General features: G+C 51.6%; 9 protein-coding genes across 9 annotated transcripts; 4 read left to right on the top strand and 5 right to left on the bottom strand.

The window, feature by feature from the left end:
• Window positions 1-3,009: 3,009 nt before the first annotated feature.
• Window positions 3,010-4,030, bottom strand: BU25DRAFT_338944 (uncharacterized protein; the record flags this gene model as incomplete). The annotated part of the gene is made up of 6 exons (XM_033702748.1): window positions 3,010-3,146; window positions 3,197-3,378; window positions 3,456-3,570; window positions 3,617-3,654; window positions 3,759-3,820; window positions 3,998-4,030. 6 exons carry the CDS (start codon window positions 4,028-4,030, stop codon window positions 3,010-3,012), a joined length of 567 nt encoding a protein of 188 aa, XP_033562920.1.
• Window positions 4,031-5,002: 972 nt separating this feature from the next.
• Window positions 5,003-6,400, top strand: BU25DRAFT_409752 (ketopantoate hydroxymethyltransferase). The gene is made up of 2 exons (XM_033706127.1): window positions 5,003-5,601; window positions 5,652-6,400. The coding sequence occupies exons 1-2, from the start codon at window positions 5,278-5,280 to the stop codon at window positions 6,264-6,266; spliced, it is 939 nt and encodes a 312-aa protein (XP_033562919.1). The 5' UTR covers window positions 5,003-5,277; the 3' UTR covers window positions 6,267-6,400.
• Window positions 6,401-6,438: 38 nt separating this feature from the next.
• BU25DRAFT_338655 (ubiquitin-like protein ATG12) lies at window positions 6,439-6,956 on the bottom strand (the record flags this gene model as incomplete). The annotated part of the gene is made up of 3 exons (XM_033702736.1): window positions 6,439-6,486; window positions 6,556-6,755; window positions 6,818-6,956. The coding sequence occupies 3 exons, from the start codon at window positions 6,954-6,956 to the stop codon at window positions 6,439-6,441; spliced, it is 387 nt and encodes a 128-aa protein (XP_033562918.1).
• A 303-nt stretch (window positions 6,957-7,259) lies between these two features.
• Window positions 7,260-9,885, bottom strand: BU25DRAFT_409750 (uncharacterized protein). Its single transcript, XM_033706126.1, has 3 exons — window positions 9,163-9,885; window positions 7,856-9,112; window positions 7,260-7,806 (listed from the first exon to the last, which is right to left on the bottom strand). Exons 1-3 carry the CDS (start codon window positions 9,586-9,588, stop codon window positions 7,714-7,716), a joined length of 1,776 nt encoding a protein of 591 aa, XP_033562917.1. The 5' UTR covers window positions 9,589-9,885; the 3' UTR covers window positions 7,260-7,713.
• A 1,083-nt stretch (window positions 9,886-10,968) lies between these two features.
• Window positions 10,969-12,475, top strand: BU25DRAFT_457520 (uncharacterized protein; the record flags this gene model as incomplete). The annotated part of the gene is made up of 2 exons (XM_033710119.1): window positions 10,969-12,178; window positions 12,252-12,475. The coding sequence occupies 2 exons, from the start codon at window positions 10,969-10,971 to the stop codon at window positions 12,473-12,475; spliced, it is 1,434 nt and encodes a 477-aa protein (XP_033562916.1).
• Window positions 12,476-13,709: 1,234 nt separating this feature from the next.
• Window positions 13,710-15,154, top strand: BU25DRAFT_466527 (HET-domain-containing protein; the record flags this gene model as incomplete). The annotated part of the gene is made up of 3 exons (XM_033710693.1): window positions 13,710-13,752; window positions 14,190-14,461; window positions 14,515-15,154. 3 exons carry the CDS (start codon window positions 13,710-13,712, stop codon window positions 14,812-14,814), a joined length of 615 nt encoding a protein of 204 aa, XP_033562915.1. The 3' UTR covers window positions 14,815-15,154.
• Window positions 14,476-16,861, top strand: BU25DRAFT_439225 (uncharacterized protein). The gene is made up of 2 exons (XM_033709098.1): window positions 14,476-16,025; window positions 16,082-16,861. Exons 1-2 carry the CDS (start codon window positions 14,976-14,978, stop codon window positions 16,361-16,363), a joined length of 1,332 nt encoding a protein of 443 aa, XP_033562914.1. The 5' UTR covers window positions 14,476-14,975; the 3' UTR covers window positions 16,364-16,861.
• Window positions 16,862-19,266: 2,405 nt separating this feature from the next.
• BU25DRAFT_338732 (Aha1domain family protein) lies at window positions 19,267-20,383 on the bottom strand (the record flags this gene model as incomplete). Its single annotated transcript, XM_033702739.1, has 3 exons — window positions 19,267-19,950; window positions 20,025-20,107; window positions 20,161-20,383. The coding sequence occupies 3 exons, from the start codon at window positions 20,381-20,383 to the stop codon at window positions 19,267-19,269; spliced, it is 990 nt and encodes a 329-aa protein (XP_033562913.1).
• A 713-nt stretch (window positions 20,384-21,096) lies between these two features.
• BU25DRAFT_31006 (uncharacterized protein) lies at window positions 21,097-21,757 on the bottom strand. Its single transcript, XM_033702120.1, has one exon. The coding sequence runs from the start codon at window positions 21,656-21,658 to the stop codon at window positions 21,263-21,265; it is 396 nt and encodes a 131-aa protein (XP_033562912.1). The 5' UTR covers window positions 21,659-21,757; the 3' UTR covers window positions 21,097-21,262.
• Between the last annotated feature and the right edge of the window lie 40 nt (window positions 21,758-21,797).

The raw sequence follows: 21,797 nt of genomic DNA, 5'->3' as shown, positions 1-21,797 counted from the left end.
TGAGTTTCCAGCTTAGAGGTTTTTAGACTACTTTCAAGGGCGAGACATCGTGATAACAAGCTCCAAATAGTTCCCATTTTGTAAGAGCAACAAGCCTCCCAGTCTAATTCATCAGGCGCGACGAGAACAGTCTTCGCAAGATGACACACAACGACACCGAAGACCTCTACCAGCAGGTCTCCTGATCAAATTCCTGCTCAGTATTAGCTGTACCCTCCTATCAAGTAACAAGCGTGACTTACTCCACCCTGAAAGCACCCTCCATAACGGCACATTCCGCAGCACTCATGGCGCAGTACTCGCGGCAGCTAACGCATCAACGCTTCTCCAGCGGCTCAGTGACCGCCGCCGTCTCGACAGTACTCGATTTAACTGCGGTGATCATGGTGGTGGGCTGTGCGACAATAACTAGATCAGCCGGGAGGCCTTTGGCTAGAGTAGGGAGTCATGATGTTAGGGCTGGGACGACTAGCAGCGCTGTTGCAAGCGCAGTGATAGAGGTGGGAAGATGCTTTCTTGAGAAGTAGCGTGGAGGTACCCGTGGGTTTTGAAGACGTCAGAATCTGGGAATTTGAGATGTGAGATATAATGATGTGGACCAAAGCTTCCTTCTCATACTCTGCAATTCCCCAAAATTTTAGGTGTGTGGTACGTTCCCTTATAGCCTGAAGGCATTCCATGGTTCAAGAAAGATCAAGTGTTCAACAAAAAACCACAACCGGTCTCAACAAGAGCGAGTATACTGGTGTGGCTCGCTTCTTAGTCGTCAACGCACAAACTCTCAATAACTTCGCAATTCACTCTATTGGATACCCAGCTCGGAGGCTTTCAAGGAAATCTGTCCGTATCAAAAACCACATTAGAGCCTCTCCCCCTTTCTCAACCTTCACCAACAGATCTCCTGGTCGAACTCCTACCCAACAATTAGTACTCACTCCTCAGTGTCACGCTCAACAAATTGACTTACACCACCCTGGAAGCACCCTGTAGCGACGCAAACCCCAGCATTCATAGCACAGAAGTCACGGCAGATCATGCACCTGCGTCTCTCCAGCTTCTCAGCCGCCGCTGTTTAGACAGCGACGGTAGGACCGGCCTTGACTGCGGTGACCATGGTAGTCGGCCGTGCGACCGCCGTCTTGTTGGCCTGTAGGTCCTCAGACCTCTCTTCGAGCGAGAGGTTGCAGATGGCGGTAATGGTGCCCTGCTTCGGTCAGCCTATGTATCACCCCGGAGGTATTCGATTAACTTACACCACCCAACATCTCAGTGAAGCACTTAGCCTCACGGCACCACGCTTGCTTATATGCGCACAGAGGCGCGCAGGGAAGGCAGCCAGCTGGTAGGTGACTGGCCGGCGATGGCACGGCCAGGAGCAGCGTTGCCATGATCGTGGGGAGGGAGAAACGCATCTTGGAGGTATACAATATTGTTTCGGACTGTGTTGGTGGGAATGCAAAGAGTCAGAACACAGGAGGATTTTATACTGTGTAGGCTACAAGGGTATCTTGCAGCCTGGAGGTCTTCCAAGGTTCGTTGGGTCAGGTGATTCTCACAATGGTAGACAATATTAACGCAAGTACAAGCAGTGATATGCTGTTGTTTGGTTGCGAAAGTGGGCCAACCAGCATTCATTATCTACCTCCAGCACACAGTGCGCAGATAGCGACTACCGCACCCTTGGTGTTCGTACCTCATACGGAACATGGACAGGGCAGGGCCATAGTGATCGTTCATTTTATTGATCTCAAAGATGAGCATATGAAGATGGTACAAGAAGGAAAGGGCAGCTCCGACTCAGAACGTGCATCTCAGCTCGCCCCTTCTTTTACATCGCGCCTTGTCGTAACGCCCATGCCCCATCAAAAGTGTAGCCGTACATAACCGTGGTCACCCATAGCAACGAAGTGTTGCGCCTGATGATCCCAGAAAAGAACATTGATCAATCAACCGCTCATCTAGCGGAACTCCTGTCTCCCTGCGCACTTGAGCACCATTCGATCCACCTTCTTCCTCGGCTTAGGCATCGGCTTGTCCAACAGAAGACGTGGCTCCCTAGCGCGGTCACCATCTCGTCTGGTCGATGTGCGGTGACCTTGAGGACCAAGCTGAGTGCTGTTGGCGGACAAGATGTGATGCGGTACTCCATGGAAAGTGCGATGGGCTGTGCGACGAGCTCCATGGCCGATGCGCTGTTTATATACAAACAGGGACAGACGGCAGAGGGTCGGTACACGACAAAGACAGCACGGTATCCCAGGTTGCTGGCATCTCTTCATGGTGAAAGTAAGTCGACGTGAAGGCGTGATTGGTCACGTGTATGACATGACGCCACTGCTTTCTTCATTGTTTGCAACAACCCAATTTGGGAAACCTTATCAGACCGTAGGGTAGCGATAGACAAGGTTTTGGCTGGCAGTTTCCTGAAGATTTGCAGATACAGTCCTTGGCGGCAGGGGAGATTAAACGTGGCAGTTGCGACGGGCAGTGGTGGACTGATTATGAGGAGCCATGTCATGCAGGTAACCGGCCGCGACTACCTGTCAGTCATTTGCGCCGGCAACAGCCCATCAGTACATAACCGGGTTTGAGATATAAGAAAAAGGGAGTGCTCGAAGGGTAGAGATATTGATAGTGAGGTTCAGGTGCAGAACAGAAATGTAAGTACCATGATGGAGTTGAGTCCTACCGTACACAACATCGTGTCTTATCTGCAGGGACAAGCAGGTGAGGAGGTCGTTCGACCTCTCTCCTTGGTTTGACGCTGCATCCTGATTCTTACTCGCCTCTTGCTATGGAGCCCGTTTGTTGTGTGACAAGCAAAGGAGAAACCAAAAAACCGTATCCAAATCCACAAACCAACTATTGACAAACTGATAACCAAGGAACATGATGCAACCTATGTATACGCCGGCATGCGCCTCGAACGTCCGCCCATATGTGATGATATTCGAAGCCGTTGAAAGTGGAAGATGTGAAAGGGGCTGATACTCAGCATGGACAACGTGCCTAGATATCATCCATGTTGCCGGCGGCTTCGTCGTCGCCAGACTCATAGCTACCGACTGAGCTCATATCGTCATCATCGTCGTCATCCTTATCGGAGTCTTCGGATATGTCTTTCGAGGCATACTTCTGTACGTACTCTGTGACCCAATGAGAATCTCCCCTCATTATAGGCTCATGTCAAACATACCTTTGACTTTAGCATCATAACTCTTTGGTTCTCGCATGAGGAGCGCGGCCGCTTCGCCGTTCAGAGGATCGGTCGGGTTAGGATACCGAAGAAGCTGAGGGATGAACACCTCGAAGATATTGATCATGTCGTACATAGGTGACCATGTCTGGTTGATGACGTCGAGACAGACTGAGCCGGACCTGTACGCAGGTCAGCAGCTATTCGCAGACTTCGCCATAATTAGGTAGCGTCTGGGCGAACAGAAGTTGCTGCTCACAGTTCATCGATGTTTGGGTGGAAGATGCGGTTCACGAAGCCAATGCTGGGGCTCTTGTAGGGATACTGGTCGGGCAGCTCGACGTGAATCTTCCAAAGTCCGCCTTGGAAGGGTGCTGTATCGTCAGTGGGTTATTATCTGCTCGTGGAAGGCCAACGTACTGTCCTCTGGCCCCTTGAACCTCACGTAGAACTCCTGCCTGCCTTTTGTCAGCTACGCCACGATATAGTGTCGACGGGGTTGTGGAGAAGACGGACACTGTTACATTGTCAGCGGCAGTGAGCTAGATATAAAAAGAGCGACGTACTGTTGTCGTTGACCAGTGTAACTTCGTAGTCGCTCATGAGCCTGCCATGCATCAGTAGCTTGGACCTTAGGGCAGCCGCGGAGATATGCAAGGGACATACATCCTGCGTCTTCGTTAGCAGTATTCCAGTAGCTGTAATGCATTCATAGCTCACTTCATAACCTATATCACCAACAAAAGGCCTTGATTAGCTCTTGTCCTTATCTTGACGCGCTATACACAGCTGTTGACCTACATCCGTTTCGATACGCCTCTTTGGGGAACTCATGGTGGCAACGGCGTTGGATATGTGACTCCTCCCAAAGCTTCCCGTTGTAGGTATCGGTTTCGAACTTCAAGTGCGCAGGATGTCGTCGTTCGGTGAGCGGTTTCGTAGGATGTAGTGAGCTATGAGGTGCTCGCGGGGCTATCGATAGCAAACGCCGGGAGGGGTTGAGAGGTGCTACGTCGGTGCTTTGTTGGCAGGGTGACGTCGAAGAGGGGCCTGGGGCTTGTGTGCGTAGGTAAATGTCGTTGTCCACACCGAAATCGTGTAAGAGTCAAAGTACAAGGTCGAGAAGAGTGGTTGGGTAGAGTCGCAGTCACGAGCACCTGTATCGGCAAGTCGCGCTTGTACACGTCCGCTGAGTGCGGCAAGTCCTCGCCGAGATGTCGTGCGCCACAGCGATATCATGCGTTGTGGTCGACGTCAAATGCAAATGAACAGCCCCAAGGTTGTGATTCTGCTGCTATGTAGACTATGGTGTTTGAAGCTTTTGTAAAAAGACACCCACAAGTAGAGATATTGCTGCTGTTGCATTGCACTGATGACTGCATTTCGTCATGCTTTATTCCAAGACCTACCTTTCATTCCGTCATGGCTATTGCGAGGCGAACAGCATTCAAAAGCAAAGCCAGATCTTTCGATCAACTTCATTCACTCTTTGATGGAAAGACACCAAAAAGTGGACTTGGTGAGGTGCAGAGCTCTGTGTTGCAATCGAGTCCAATCGCAGCGCCGCAACGCCGCGGCTCTTCCGAGGCCTCGGCGTATGACTAGGGCCTTATATCGACGGACGAGCCTCCTCACTAATTAACGCAATACCCCAGAATCTCAGGAACGTAGTATAGAAGCCCGGTGTCGAGACCATAGTATTTGTAAATGGCCGGTGATGACTGCGAGTGACGCTGCAGAGCTAGATGACTCGAGCCGAGTAGTCAAGCCATCGGTGCCCTAGCCCAACAAAGAGGGAGACCCTGGCTGGGCCGACAAAAACGTCCGAGCTTCCATCGTGAGAGAGACTTCAGCGAAGATATGTGTACACCACACCATGGCCATATATAAGACTTCAGGTGGCCCCTCAACAATATTTGCCGAAGACTCACCCGCACCAGTCCAACGAACCCAACTAAAAATCTCAAGTTCGAACCACCACCCCTTCCTGGACTTGAACAATTTCAGGGGTGTCGCGTGCCAGGATGAACACCCTTCGGATAGCCTCCCAAACATGTCGGCCCAGAATATCTTCGTCGTCGATGTCAGTGTCGCAAAGGTTGATGCCTGCTGTCGGTGTCCGCTGGAGCTCACATTCACCCTTGGGTGCAACACTCACCACGCGCAAGCCTGTCACCATCAATACCATCCAGAGCCTTTACCGTAAGAAAGATCCAATCACTGTCATCACTGCCCATGATTTTCCGAGCGCTCATGTCGCCGATCATGCTGGCATGGATATTATACTTGTTGGAGACAGTCTTGCTATGGTCGCCATGGGTATGGACGATACGAGCGAAGTGTTGCTGGACGAGATGATCTTGCACTGCAAGTCAGTGGCACGTGCTACCAAGGGTGCTTTCACGGTACGTAGACATGTTATGCAATGCTTAGTTATTGTACTGACATGACAAAGGTGGGAGACCTACCTATGGGTAGCTACGAGATCTCTCCTGAGCAAGCTCTAGCTTCCGCCATCCGAGTGATCAAGGAAGGTCGTGTCAAAGCTGTCAAGCTCGAAGGTGGGAAAGATATGGCGCCGACTATAGCTAAGATTACCGGAGCCGGTATTCCCGTGCTTGCTCATATCGGCCTCACACCTCAAAGACAGAACGCTCTTGGTGGCTTCCGAGTGCAAGGCAAGACTATCTCCTCAGCTGCCAAGTTCTTGGAGGATGCACTGGCCGTTCAGGAAGCCGGTGCCTTTGCCATGGTCGTCGAAGCAGTACCGGCAGAGGTTGCCGAACTGGTGACGAGCAAGCTCAACGTACCGACCATCGGCATTGGTGCTGGCAACGGCTGCTCGGGCCAGGTGCTTGTCCAAGTTGACATGCTTGGCAACTTTCCACCAGGTCGCTTCCTGCCCAAGTTCGTCAAAAAGTTCGGAAATGTGTGGGCGGAGTCCCTCAAGGCTATCGAGCAGTACAAGGCAGAGGTGAAGAGTCGAGCTTACCCTGCTCCAGAACACACGTACCCCATGTCTAAGGAAGTGTTCGAGGAGTTCGAGAAATATGTGAAGGAAAGAGAGTAGAGTTGGCTCGCGTTGCTGGTGATTGGATTTCTGCATTTTCACATACCCCTGTTACATCAGTAGCAACTTGCGTTTATTTGGGCTTGATGCCCGGTCGAAGTAGGATGGGCACTTGTGCTGCTGCGATTGTGCATGCAACTCGCCATGTTGAATAGGATAGTGAATTAAGATGTCACCCAAAAGCTGGTGACAGTGCGTAACCTACGACGAGCTCTTCGTTCTGCTTGAAACACTATGACGGAGGTCAGCATTTAGCTTATCTGCCACATCGCACGACCTGGTGGCTTACCGCCCACAAGTTCCCTACACCCTCATCAAGCGCGGGTGAAAAGACGCTACCAACATAGCAAAACACGCTTTCATGTTCCTTGACACCTAATCGTTTCCGTAGGAAGCGGACAATAGTCTCAAAGCGCTGGTTTGTGGATAACTTAAAGACTCTTTGATTCAGATGAGGTGCTGAGCCGATGGGTTGAAGGCGGACGGTGACTGTAGTGATGTCAGCCTACTGTAAGGTGAAGTGCAAGGCAGGAGCCAGTCACGACACGTACTCTTTTCTATACCCAAGTTCCCTGCTGCTTCGAGGGCTTTCGATGCATCGCGCGGTAGATTTGTTAGGACGACGGATGCTGCCATGGTGAGCGGCGCTTCTGTCTTGTCATCCTCTTCTATCGCTGGTGACTGAGACATGAACGGTAGTAGCCTTGAGGTGGCGGGGCGCAAGCCGAGCGACAAGTCAGAATAAGAGCGATGACTAGCTCAAGTACGGATATCGTGTTAGGGTACGTACGAAGATCAAGCGGGTGAGATGGCGATTCTTGCGGGTTGTTGTAGAGGTGATGAAACAGGAAGTCACGTCGGAGTAAATGCCATACCGACCAATCACGTCCCACAAGGCCAATCACACCACTCTTCAAACGGAAAAGTTCTCACAACGATATCATTGATCGCATTCGATACAGTTCTAGATATCTAATACGATAGTGATACATAGTCTGGCTTGCAGTACGACGTACGTGCATTAAAGGCCACATCCGCTCTCATTTCCGTCTCCGTCTGAGCACTGACCAAACCACCATCACTCAACATCTGCTTTTCAAACATGCCAGCAGGTCAACAGTGGGTAGTAACTGGCATAGGGATCGCACAGGATGGCCCTATGCATGCAATGGTATAGACAAGGACTATGCCGCCAGTCTCCAGAAGTCAAAATGGTGCCGCCGTAACGAACTAAACAAACCAAACCGCCAAGATGAAGATGAAGATACGCCTCAGAAATGCTGCAAGTCGCGAAAAAGCTATGAAACAGGTAGTCGCAGAGTACACGGTCTCAAGTATGATGGCCGCAGCGAATGGAACAGTGTCGGAAGGGAAGCCATGTCGTGGGTATTAATCGTGCATCAGCGCCGTGAAAATGCAACGTGGATTCGTATGCTGTGCGTAAAGCTCATTGACGATCGAGTTGGGCAAGCAGCGCGTCGAGCTCAACCCAGTTCTCGTTTGTGGCGGCAAACTTGCGGTGTTTGCGGGAGACACAATGCTGTTATGCTGTTAACTCAGGTAACTTGATCAATCAGCGTTTCGCGTACCTCGTCGAAATCATTGAATTTTTCCCTGCAGTTCTCGCAGTAGCCAGGCTTCAGCTCCTTCTCAGCAGTCTTGCATCTGCGGAGGGCTGCCACTTTACGAGCTTGCCTTTCTTGCTCGGCGAGTTCTTGGGCTTGGCTTAGGCTCTCTTGAGCCTTGCGCTTGGCAGCGCGCATTGGCTGAGTGTGGTCCTGGTTGGGGGGACCGCGCATATCGTTCATAACGGACGAGTAACCACTGTTCGCGGATGTGACGCTGTTCTTCTCCAAAACCTTTCGCTGCAGTTGGTTGACCTCCTTGCTGTTACCGGCACGGGGTGCGGCTGCAGTCGACGAGATCATCTGAGATTGAATTGCAGAAGTCATGTTGGACTGGTGCAGGCCAGACGCTACAGGCTCTCCTCCAATGAAACGGGGCATCGCTCGTATGCTCGCCTGAGCACTGCCGAACATAGGTGGAGGACCTTCGGTGGAGGTACGCTTTAACGGCAAGCTTTTGGGCGGTTCGAGCGGTTTCGTATCGTCCTCGTGCTCTTCCTTCTTGACCACAGCTGGGGCAGTCTCGCGCCGGGCCAAGTTATTGTTCTCACCCAAAGCACGCTTCTCTTCCATGGCTGACGCGGCACGTGTACGCGGAGCCGCAGCCAAAGCTCTCTGTGCGCGACGTTCCTCGTGCTCTTCCTGCTGGCGACGACCAAAGTGAGGATCCTCCACGAACGGGCACTTGCCATTGCCTGAGGCACGGAACTGCGGCCACTTGCCCTTTTCTTTCTCAACCTTCTGATACTCTCGGATCATGACAGGTCGTGTGACCTCATCCATATCGTGCACATATACGTGGTAGCCACGCAGCTGAACCAAATCCTGGGCACCAATGACATAGTCCCGATCCAGCTTCTCGTTCTGCAGCAGCCTTTGCAAATCCGCTTGACGACCCTTCTGTCCAGCAACTGTACCATGACGCGTCGTGTATTGAATATCCTCTCCCGTCTCTTTGCTAAACATGGTGTCGACCATACGCTGAAGCTTTTCAACCGACCATATCTTCATGCCTAACTCCCTAGCCTTGATAAGTATATCACCCCGGCCCGCCTGGCCAGACTTTGAAAGCGCGGTATCGAAGACGGATTTCTTGTTCTCCAACTGGGCTGGATTGACGGTGCCCTTGGCGTGCGACGATGAGCTGGTTTCGACGTCGACAGGAATGGGACGCGTCGTGATGACATGGGTAGCTTCACGAGAGAAGAAGGTGACCTCACGCTGCAATATTGTTAGTGTGTAAAAAGTTTAGTTGAACTTGTCTGACGTACCGAGCCAAGGATTTGAGCTCGACTCATGAGCTTATCCTTCTGAGGCTCCTGGACGCTGTCGAAGTAGAAGACGAACTGCGGGAAGAGCTTGCGGTAGTGTCTCTGCCATTGACGGATAGTCTCGAGGTCGTTGGTAACTCGCTGCGCCTTCTCGACCTGCTTGGGTGGTGCCTTGTTCTCGCGGGCAGCCTCGAGCTTCCTAGTCAAGGCCGTGGTTGGGGCACCGCTGCGGCGAACGAGTCCATGGCGGCGAGCTTCAGCATCGTCGACCTCAATCATCTGCTTCTTCGGTGGAGGCTGGCCATAGGGCATGTCGCGCTGTTCGCTCGCGTGTGAGCGTTGGCGCTTTCCTCCTATGACGGGAGCGCGTATCGGCGAGTTGGTGGCATTCTGCAAACTGGCCAGCGGTACGCGACGATTTGCCATGTTTGCAGGGATCCGGGGAGACTGCGGGACAGCGACTGCTGCCATACGTGGTGGTGCACAGCGGGTGGTTGGGCGCGTGAGTGGTGGTAGGAAGGTCGATAGGTGGGGCGGGGAGGTCTGAGTTTGGCAAGCACACGACGCGACGTAACAAGCACGTCGAGGTTTCTTCAGCAGCGCGATGCGTCCATTGCAGGGCTGCGTGCGCCTTGAGGTTTGACTAGAGTGTTAGTAAGACGCAATTGAGCAAACGAGGGCGCGTTATGAGACAGCGTCTGCGGTTATTGGACCGGGAGGGAGGGTGTGTTGTTGTGGCTGGCATCAGACTGGAGGGAACCGTTCGCGTAGCCGTGCACGATCGTGGTTTCCAGGTCACCCCTTCGCGTAAACATGCATCAAAACAACCAACATGCATTGTTCCCCCCGTGCCGTGTTTGTGCCGACATTGCATTCATTGTTTATTAAGGCCCCGAGCAAACGTCCACAAACAGAGTCATGGCATGCAAGGGCTCCAGGTACCTCCAGGTGTTGCCTGCATTTGCGCACCCCACGTCACCACCGCTGCAAAAAGAAACATCGTGCTCCCTGGAGATGCAGGTGATCCGAGACTTGGAGCAGGCGCAATCTGCAAACACCCGTCTCGACTATCGACTTAACTGCAACAGGCACGGACATTTGCATTTGACCATCCTGTAGGATTTGACTGTATTATCTGGTACAGTTTGTGATGATGCTGCCTCGTGTGGTTGTCAACCTCTCATGGCATGCTGGCGCTGTCCCCTCGACAGCCACTGTGACAGTATTTCCACCATATTTCCATCCATGCTTTTATAGCCACCATCGCCTGCGGGACATCTCAGGCGAACTCTGGCCAGAGTGCGCGTGTGTCGAGTTGTGGCAATTGCTCATCTATTGTTCTCAAACCCCTGCACTGTCTTTCAAAAGCCTTGGATAGATCATTCACTGCATTGCAATTACGAAGCCACCGCTGAACTTGGAGATGTGCGAGGTGCTGAGAGCCTTCTGAGGGACGTCTTTAGTTCCAAGATTGGCGACACTGGCGATGTCACTTCCGGTAATCTGGGTGAAATACGGAGCGTTGAAGTTGGCGACTACCTCACCACCGATTTCGATGAGTTAGAAAGCTCTGACAACCTTCACGATGCAGAAGTTTCGTAGCAAGCTCAAGTCTTCGATAAGATCGCCATGGATACTGCAGCGCTGGCTGCGTGCAGATGGGCCCACCGCTCGTTTGTCCCAGCATCAGCTTTCACTTCAAGGCGCACTGTCTCGCCGTCACCTCAGCTCGAAGAGATTCCAAGCTTGTCTTCTTTCTTCCCCACCCAGGCACCACCTTGAACTACATCTGTGTTAACCACCAGCATGGCACGCGAAGATCAACGAGGGCCACGATGCCGCAACTCATGGCGCCCTTCAGACGGCCCTCTATCACCGCAAGTTGGAGATCTTCAGCGACAGCGGTCACCTGTGCCACCTGTGGGGGTTGCCCAGTCTTTTTCCACAACACGGGCACCACAGCCTGGCTTGTGGAGGTCTGCACGGCCGCGACCTCACTATCAGCGTTTAGCGGAAACACAAGCTGAAGGCTGGAGGCCCTCGATTACACCTGCTACTACCCACACCTCTGCTACTACCCACACCTCTGCTACTACCCACACCTCTGCTACTACCCACACCTCTGCTACTACCCACACCTCGCCAGAGCCACCGCCCCAAACGTTCAAGAACCCGAATCTCATTCCTGTCGTGCCGCGCCATTCACGCGCCTCGAATATCTCTTCCCAAGCGGTAGAGTTTCAGCAGGATGAAGAGCTGGAAGATGAACGACTACCTCAGATCTGGCACCCTTCTATCGACGATCTCATCAGACGCACGGCATACGACTACGACCTCATCGTGAACTACGAGCGCGACGCTGAGGGCGGACAGCGCTGGCTGCCTGAAGACATTGCAAGAATTCGAGATGTTGGCAAGAACCTCCACCGCGACATCTTCGCCCTGAGACGCTGGCGACGTGTAGTCGCCAAACAAGGAGACCAAGACAAGAACATGATGATGCAGATCAAGAGAGATGCCAACTTCCTCAAATTGCTCTGTGAGCGTGTCCAGAGGGCAATCAACAAGTATGAGCAGAAGTGCGAGTTTGAGCTCCTGAGGGACGGTGTATACGCGCTAGATGAGGATGGCAACTTTTACAAGCCTACCGCTCCGCAACAATATGTTGCCGAAGGCGATTTCCTTCAAAATGGTGCACGTCCAAGCAACAAGGACGCGGAAAAAGACAGTATAAGCCATCCATATGGCGATGCTCGAGCGGTATATCCTCCTGGGCAGTACCATGACAGGCCTGCCTCAAGCTCACGGAGGTACCGCATACCCCCAGAAGACTCTCCCGGTTATCCGGCAACGCGCAACCTAGCCTTTGACTTTGCATTTCAACAAACTCCATTCGAGAAGATCAAGAGGGAAGCTGTTCGCCGAAAGCCAAAAGCTGCACGTCAATCTACTTCTCGTCGTCCTGACAAAGTCCTTGATGGCAGAGTCTCCAAGAGCTATCGAGAACCACCCTCTGGTAAGAGACCCATTCTCGCACGAAACCCTAATCAGGGTCTGTAAAGCTTGAGGTAGTGTACTGATTCCTTTAGTCCGCAAGCGCCGTGCTCCGTCTCCAGAATATCGTAGTTTGTCGCCCGAGTCTGACATGGTCTCGGAACGACCGACATCTCACAAGAAGGCTGGAGGCCGTGGGCGAAACAACATATACGAGCGAGATGGAGTATCACGGCGTCAAGCGAAGAGAGACAAAGCACAAGAACGCCGTCCTAGTCAGACCGCAGGCCGCTTGGGGAAGCATGTGCTTCACTACTGATCACGAGAGTCGGAAGATCAATAGATAATTACAATTTTGCTAGCGAGACCCTGTGCAGAGCTGCGGGGATAAAGGCTACGATAAGATTCACGATAGCCATACCGAAACGGATTTTCTCGTCTAGATTTGTAGTGACCAAACTTATCAATGCCACTTTTCGGCAACCTTCGTACCAGCTGATCCTGTGAACCATGGGAGGCCTCCAGGTTGCACAGTCCCTACCGAATTATTGAGAGCTGCAGACTATAAAATATTCCCCTGTGCACATTCCCTGCAGTTTCCACCAACATAGTTCAAACAGCCTCGAATACCTCCGAGCTTACTCAACATGCGTTTCCCCATCTCCACAATCGCAGTAACGCTGCTCACCCTGACTCTGCCAAACCCTGGTCTGGCATATTTGCCAGACAACTGCCTCCCCTGCGCTCCCCTGTGCGCCTACAATCAGGAATGGTGTCACGAAGCAGAATGCTTCACTGAGGCACTGGGCGGTGTAAGTTGATCGAATGCCTCCGAGGTAGACTATGCTGACAAGACAGGTCACCATCACCGCTATCTGCAACCTCTCACTCGACCTCAGCGAGAGGTCTGCTGAGCACCTTTTGGCTGCGGTACCGAGCACCATGGTCACCGTAGTCAAGGCCGCTCCTACTGTTGCTGTCAAACAGCTGGAGAAGCGCAGGTGCATGCCCTACCGTGACTACTGCGTCATGAACGCGAGCGGTGGCGTCGCTATGAAGTGCTTTCAGGACGGAGTAAGTCATCGTACTGTTGATCGAAGGACGCAACTAACGATTGACTCAGGAAAACGACCAGGAGGTTTGCTGGTGAGGCGTCGGGGATGCAGAGCTTACTTGCTGGGGGCCTTCAAGATTGGCGGTGTGCTGTCGCATAGAAGATTCATTCGGGTGTGACTGGTCGTCTTTCTAGAGTATTTTAGAGGCCTCGAGACTGAATAACCAACGGAATCTTTCCTGTGAATCATTGAGAGATAGTGCGTCGTTATTAAGAAGCGAACCACATCAATGCGCTCCACTATGATCGATTGTGGTTGTTCGTTGAGAACCCTTCTTTTTCAATCCATGAAATGCCTCAAGGCTGTGACGGATGCACCTGAATTGTTCGAACCGAACAGTGTATGAGAAGCCAGGGGACTGCCTCTGCTTCAACTCACCCCAAATCATCTCAGCTTCTCGGGTCGTATCGACCTCGAATACCTCCCTACTACAACAAAATGCGTTTCCTGACCTCCATCACCGCTAGACAAGGTGAATCGAGTGTGTAGACACTGAATGATGAAAAGTGCATCGTAATAATGGGGGCATGGTCATCGCGAAAGCGTGACCTGTTGGGGCTCTGCTGCGCCTCTGCATGAGCACTATTAGCCGCGTCTGCCTATGCCTTAAGCTCATTCGAACATCCTTACAAAACTAAGAATCCAGCGCAGATCATCAGCTTCAGCCTGCAACACTTAGATTGCTGTTTTATTGTACAGCTACCTGGAGCTTTACCGCTATTTGTTCTCTTTTCTTCACGTTCGTCCTACATTACACGCGCAAGCCAGCTGCCGCACCCTCGTCGTATTAGGCTATCACGCCGAGACTCTCGCATCTCCTTCTACCGCATGCGCCTGTTACATACCTACACGAACTGATGCGTCTTTTAAACTACGACGAACATGGCCAGCTTGGCATTATCAGCTTCGACGATTCAGCGATACCGCCTTATGCAATACTTTCACACACTTGGGGAGCAGACAAGGATGAGGTTACTTTCGCAGACCTTGTAACAGGCAATAGCAAGGCCAAGCGTGGCTATGAGAAGATTCGCTTCTGCGGACAACAAGCACAGCAAGATAACCTACAGCACTTCTGGGTCGACACATGCTGCACTAATAAGATGGACAAGGCCGAGCTCTCCTACGCTATCCAATCCATGTTTCGCTGGTACCAAAACGCGACGAAGTGCTACGTGTATCTATCAGAGGTATCATAAGGAAGAGGAAATTAAGTGACATGGGTACAGAATATACTTGGGAGCCAGCCTTTAGGTCAAGCCAATGGTTCACGCGTGGCTGGACACTCCAAGAGCTTCTTGCGCCAAGCATAGTCGAGTTCTACTCTCAAGAATGGGAGAAGCTAGGTGACAAGGGATCACTAAAGTTGTTAATCCGCAAAATTACTAGCATCCCATACGAAGTACTCAACGGAGCTCCTCTTTCTAGATCCAGTATTGGCGACCGGCTGCGTTGGAAAGGAGGCCGGGTGACTAAACACGAAGAAGACGGAGCCTACTCGTTGCAAGGTATCTTAGATGTCGAGCTAGCGCCACGGCCGTAATACGCGGGCTATTGTACATGGTGGTGAGCCAGCAACCTTCGCTTGCATCGCACGTCCGCAAGAAGCAAGACCATGCAGGCAAAGCCCTGTTCGAGGATGCGAATGCCTGGGTTGCCTTAACAGAAATCTAGGTGGACGTGCTGCGAGACCTGAGCCTGCGCATGACATACCTAATCATTGACGCGCTAGATGAGTGTATTACTGATAGGCCGAAGCTGCTGCACTTTATTGCGACGCAGTCATCTACGTCCCACCGCGTCAAGTGGATTGCTTCAAGCCGCAACTGGCCAGAACTTGAAAAGCGTCTAGAAGCAGCGGGCCACAAAATAAGGCCAAGTCTTGACTTCAACGCAGAATCAGTCTCGACAGCTGTCAAGATATTCATCAAAAGGAAAGTATCCCAGCTAGTAGAGCAAGAGAAATATGATGAGAGGACCCGAGACGCCATGTTAGAGTATCTAACTGCCAATGCAGACAATACCTTCCTTTGGGTATCACTAGCGTGTCAAAACCTCAAGGGCACGGCGAAGAGGAACGTGGTGAAGAAGCTAAAGTCAATTCCGCCTGGACTAGACCCATTGTATCAGCGAATGATGCACCGGATAAGCGAGTCAGACGACGCTGAGATCTGTCGCTGCGTGCTGGCTTCGGCCGCAGTCTTGTATCGACCTGTTGCAATACCTGAACTTGTTGCGATTGTGGAGCAGCTCAAGGACTTTGCCAATGACCTAGAGTCGGTGCGGGAGATTATCGGCCTCTGTGGATCGTTTCTCACTCTGCGAGAAGACACAGTCTACTTTGTGCATCAGTCTGCAAAGGACTTTCTCTTTGCAAAGGCGTATGGTGAGGCCTTTCCAGATGGAACCGAAGCCGTTCATCGAATGATCTTTTCGAGATCGCGGGCAACCCTATCCAGGACATTGTGCAGGGATATATACAGCCTAGAAGCGCCAGGATATCCTATCGAGAACGTCAAACCACCTGAGCCAGATCCATTAGCAGTGTCACGCTACCCGTGTGTCTACTGGATTGATCATTTGTACAAGTCGAAGCCTAAGTCGTCAGAAAACAGTGTGGATAACTTGCAAGTCCCAGACGTTGTCGATGAGTTTCTAAGGAAAAAGTATCTCTACTGGCTAGAAGGGCTTAGCTTGTGCAAGAGCGTAGAGAAAAGCGTCGTTTCGATGACAAAATTGTGGTCTCTAGTACAAGTATGTCATATAGAATTTGCTTTTTTGTATAGTGCTGTAAGTGCTAACACAAGTAGGAGATGGGGAGCCAAGATCAGCTAACCCAGCTTATTCAAGACGCACGGCGGTTCTTTATGTATCACAAAGGAGCGATTGAGAGTTACCCTCTCCAAACATATGCATCTGCGCTGTTGTTCAGTCCAACAGGTAGTCTAATTCGACATCTGTTCCAGCACGAAGAGCCACAAGAAATCACGATTAGGCCAGCTATGAGCGACGGCTGGAGTGCATGCCTGCAGACGCTCGAGAGCCATAGCAGCTCTGTTAGGTCAGTAGCCTTGTCGCACGACTCGACCTAGTTAGCGTCTGCGTCAGAGGACAGCACTGTCAAGATCTGGGATGCAAGCAGCGGCGCGTGCCTGCAGACGTTCAACATCAGCAGGCCCCTTGATAGTCTATCCTTCGATTCCACCAGCTCTTTTCTTCATTCCGGGATAGGTACTATTGCTATGCATAGCTCAGGAACTTCCAGCGAGGTAGCTATCGTGGACCCTGAGCGCCCTCTGTATCTGGGCACAAGCATTAGCCTCGACAGCATATGGATCAAGCACGACGGCAGGAACATGCTGTGGATACCATCAGAGTATCGACCGTCATGCTCTGCGGTGTGCGGAAGCACAGTCGGTATGGGCGCTGGGTATGGCAGAGTGTGGACCTGCAGTATTGACCTACACACCCACATGTGTTCGTAACAAAGTACAGATAAGCGCTGATTCTCCTCTCATATGCGTTGGTTTTCTATGTTTCTGCTTCACAGAGGCAAACAGAAATGCACATAAGCACACAATTTACATTCTTTTTTTTGGTAAGGACGCTTGCAGAGTTTCGAGGGGAATGATTGTGGCCATGTCATGCCTTAATAGACCTTGGATTCTAAGCTCTTGCTGTTTTGGTACTATGCTTAGCATAAAAGGGCATGTGGGAGAGGTGGGGAAAACAGACAGGGGCGCGCATGAATACCGCCTATCGGCCACGTGGGTCGGGAATGCTTTCAGAGAAGCGCCAGCCTGCGCCACAGCTATTCTTAGCGGTTGATATGCTGTGGGTATAGCGTCGACTTCAGTACAATATCTTACAGCAACATCTCAACACGCTACTACATGCTGCTGGAAGCTAGGACATACTAGTGCATCCCGACACGCTGGGTCGCTTTTCGCAATCTTCGCTCCTCCACTGACGAAACTGCCGGACTGCACACTTCTATAGTTAGATGAGCTTCTAGAGCCCAGGGATACAATCTTCCTTAACTTTGCTTTCTATCAGACCCTCCGTTTCTTGCAGAGGTCCCTTTGGCCGCGAATGGACAGGGGGGTGTTGACGAAGGGTCGATTGACGGCGTTGACGAAACGATCGACAGCAGGGCCAACATGGCATCAATTGCCGCCGGAGGCTGATAGGCTGGAGGAAAGTTGGCTGAAGAACGTTACATGTCGATCACAGGTCTGTAAACGTGCGTGCAAGAGACCGCGAAGGTCCAGAGTGCGAACCTGTCCCGTTACACCGTGCGTCCCGGCACGTAGGGACAGACGTTATTCCTGGAAGAAGTGCAACCTGTTGAAGACGCCCAGCCTGAGGGTTCGCAGACTATCTTAGAGCAGCCGACCACGCTCGCCACAGCGGTCAAGGCCGTTGGAACGAAGCTAGAGAAGTGCAAGTACATGAGCTACAGAGCGTTGTGCGCCATGGGTGCCGACATCTGTATTGACAACGGATGCTTTGACGCCCGGTGTGAACTATGCGTTGTGAAGCAGGATAGCGGGTAATGACAACAGAACAGTATGAACATGAGGAGATCTGCTGATGATGGCTTTGTGTTGTGTCTTTCCGAATAACGATGCTTCATACGACCTGCAGGAATTGACCTCCTCCTCTGCTATACAGAGCTACAATACGTCTAGTTGGAGGCCTTCAGAGCTTCGATGCTCGTCTGGGTACATTCGTCCCGCTACTTGATCATGCCATAGTCGAGAAAGTTCTAAAACGCTGTTTGTATTCCGAATGAACGATCTGTGGGCCGACCGCGAACGATATTCTTCGAGTATAATACCTTGAGAACCTCCAGGAGTAGAAACGAGAAGCTTCGTTTAACAAAGCACGAAGCAGTTTACCTATAGTACCGACCGACGCATCTATTGTACTGTAAGCGAATGCGGACCGGACGCAATTCCCGTACTTCTAGGCACTTCATCTGTGTGTGCCGCTTACCGTACAGCAGCATCTTTTGGGAAGGATAACCGTGACGATGCGTTGTGGTCATATGGGCTTGCGTTTCCGCCGGATGCCCTTTGTACTTTTATAGACCCTGATCTTCTGTAACTAAACCTTGCATTACCAGAGGAGCGACTGCTCCTCTCGTCCTCCATAGTCTCAGAATCACATAGGACGTTAAATCAATCGACCAACCAGTCAATCGCCGGATGCCAGGGTCGAGCTATCGGTCTCCTCAAAGGATGACGCAACACGAACATGAGTGCTCGGCCAAAGCTGACCATTATACTGATGAAGCGGAAACCCGTCTTTGGTGCCTGGAAGCTAGTAAAGTCTTGATAAGGACCATGGGGCGACCCAAGAATAAGTAGAGCGGTGAATCGACTGTGAAGTTTACGAATTGCCGAAGCTTGGAGCTTGAAGCTTCCCCACGCTAGCGAAAGCTTCACCCGGAGCTTGGCGAGCTTGCGCAGCTTGACATCAGTTCCTGGCAGGGCGCGGTTGGGCTGTTTTCGGAAGGCACCGATAGGCATCGCCAGCGAGCTTTCGGGACAGTATCTGGCCAGTTCTTAGAAACCTGGTCGCGTTCAAGCCACTAAATCTTGCGCCTAGAGCCGAGAAAGCAGGTACAGGGGATCATTGTTAACTGACCGAGGGTCCTGGAGGTCTTCAGAAGATCATACACATGGTAGTAGCGGAGGTGCGGTCAATTGCTTGATTCCGACTTTCTCAGTTCCACAGAGCCAGGTACACGAACAAGACAGTCAATGCAGATGCAGGTCCGGTAAGGACTCGAGGATGTTGATATGCGCAGTTTGGTCATGGTGCAGGACATGAATGTAAAGGGGTATAATTCTTCCATCTTCCTATTTGGCTGTACGTCTTGCTGAACCGTTCGTTCGCCATTTCCATCACTTCGTGTGCAATCGTAAATCATTCAAGATGTTCGTGCTCCATATTCCAGGTAGCCACAATGACTTCATCTCCTCAGAGCTCACAACACCGTACCGAACCCGAAGGTGGTCTTAATGCTGCGTACGTAGTACTGGTCCCAATTGGTCTTCGTTGGCTCCTCCTGGCCAACTGGGACACCCTTCCACTCAACCCTCATCACAGTTACCGCGTCCACATCGTTCTGATCAAACCAGATCGACAGGGTTGAGAAGTGGCCAGCGGGCCATTGTGCGAGTCGCCATTTCTGAACGATGTGCTTTGGCTCCTCCAACTCAGTGTACTCTCCGCTCACGTTACCACCGAAAAGCTCGAACGTGCCACCGGGCTTAGCACCAGTGAAGGACTTGGGCGGTGCGCGGGTAAATGCGGCGATGCGCTGAGGGTCTGTAAACGTCTGGAACAACTCGGCAGCAGTGGTGCGGAACTCAGTGCTGTCGTTGATTGTTGTGACGTTAACGACCGACCCGGTGCTCGTCTTCTGTGAGCCGCTCTCGGTCTTCGATCCAGTCGACTTGTTCACGCTCGAGCTCGAGTAGATCTTCGGGGTCGAAAACCCGCTTGACGGGTTGGAACCGGGCGCATGTTGGATATCCTTGCCGTGCTCAGCCATGACAGCTGGGCCGAACTTTGCGAGACTCTTGCGTAGCTGGGGGATGATCTTGGATCGTACTAGATCCTTGACAGGTTGTTTGCTGGCATCCTCAGAGTAGACATCTACGTCAAACTGTGCAAAGGTCAGCATGCACACCGGGAAGCCAGAGAAAAGTAAGACAAGGGTTGTGAGCGAAGGGAACATACGACATACTCGTCTTCCTCCGTGTCGTGTGCAACCTCGGGAATCGTGATAGTGCCGCTAGCCTCCTCGCCCTCTTTGTTCTTGCCTGCCGACTGAGTCAGCCGGCTGAGCATACATGAAAGGAAGAAATGTGCGTACCGGAGTACTCCAATTTGAGCTTGACGTCGAACAATGTAATAACCTTGCCCTTGCGCTGGCTCACATCGACATCTCCGTCCATGCTGGAAACCTTGTCGATCTTCGCGGTGACATCATCCTGCTCGGCCGAGATCTGCGGGAGCTCCTTGTCAAGGTATTCGCGTGCCCAGCCCGACACGTCCTTATTGACCCAATGCCAGTTGTTGGGGTTGTGAAGAACCATCGCAGATAATGTGGGGTGCGACCAATGAGCTGTTCTGCGATTCGATCTGTTAGCAACGCACCTTACAAAGAACGAAAGGCAATGTTAGAGCGAATTTAAAATATCAGAGGTGGTCTGGTGGACCGGGAAGCTGATCCGCATGCAAAGAGTACAAGTCTTCTCAGACTGGTGCCAGCTGGTGTCTCATCCTGTAATTCGAGGTAAGGGAGCGCCGAGTGACTTACTGAAGCGAGAAACAAATGATTGGTAACTATAACTACAACGCTGAACAAGAACGAGAGCGTAGGAGAAGAAGTGCCTGAATGTTCTGTGAGGTTGAAATACAAAGAAGCTTGGGGCAGAAACTTCTAGAAGTTGGAGACCTGGCCCACCGCCAAGGCGTCTCGGTCCGACGAAAGTCCGGGTTCTTTAGTTCACCCTCCTTGGAGAAGAAGAGCATCTCGTCATCCAGTGTAAGTGAACGGATTCAATGTGGGTGTCACTTGTACAGTATATTAGTATGTTCAGACTTCATATATTGTCCTAGACAAAGCAGGGCCCTGCATTGACTGCCCGATTCTCGGATTGAGTCGATGGCTTGATGCACATACAATACAATGTGGTTGTATCTGTACACTTGTCTCCGAGCACGTTCTCTGTTGCAAGGCAAAGACCGCTTGAAACAATCACGTGCGTAAGCTGCCACCTAACAGCAGTTTTGGCGTAATATAACTGAAGCTCCAGCCTCATTGCTTCTCCAGCCCGTTGTGATAATTCTGCACTGATCATTGATCTATACGCTTGGACTATGGAAGAAACCCAAAGCCGCCGACAAGCCCAAGAAACTCATCTCATCACTCACGCGCCGGAAGTAACCACGAGGCACTGCTGAAGAACACATTACCACCGGGCAGCGCCCAGCTCTGGATCAAAGGAGTAGCATATCAGGGTATGAAGAGAGGGTGTCTGTGGAACAACTCTACGCGATTCAAGCCGACTGTGAGGCTCAAATTGGACTCCAATCTCCGTCTGCCAGCCTAGCCAATATTGCTCCGGAGGGAACTGTGGGCGATCCACACCCTGTTCCCTCGTCACAGGCAGATCCAAGCAATCGTATAAAGCCCTGTAAACCTGTGACGCAAGAGGAGGTGTGTGTAGCTTCATATGAGTGGCCTGAAGAGCAGGTGATCGAATAGAAGCGCAATCTGAGGACTTTGGATCCGTACTACAGGCTTTGGTTAAGGTGCAGGAAGAAAGTTTGCAAGCAACAAGACAACTACTGAAAGTGTGTAGCATGGGCGATGAATGATCGTGCGTTTAACTGTTGGAGGAAGATAGAAAGTGATAATTATTGCAACACAGGCGCATTATGTAGGCCCGGTCAAGGTGTGTCGGCCATACATAAGATGGACTGCTGGCGCGGATTGTGCTGCCT

Source organism: Macroventuria anomochaeta (assembly GCF_010093625.1).
Source record: "Macroventuria anomochaeta strain CBS 525.71 unplaced genomic scaffold BU25scaffold_12, whole genome shotgun sequence".
Lineage (NCBI taxonomy): Eukaryota > Fungi > Ascomycota > Dothideomycetes > Pleosporales > Didymellaceae > Macroventuria > Macroventuria anomochaeta.
This window is presented reverse-complemented; position numbering and strand designations above follow the sequence as displayed.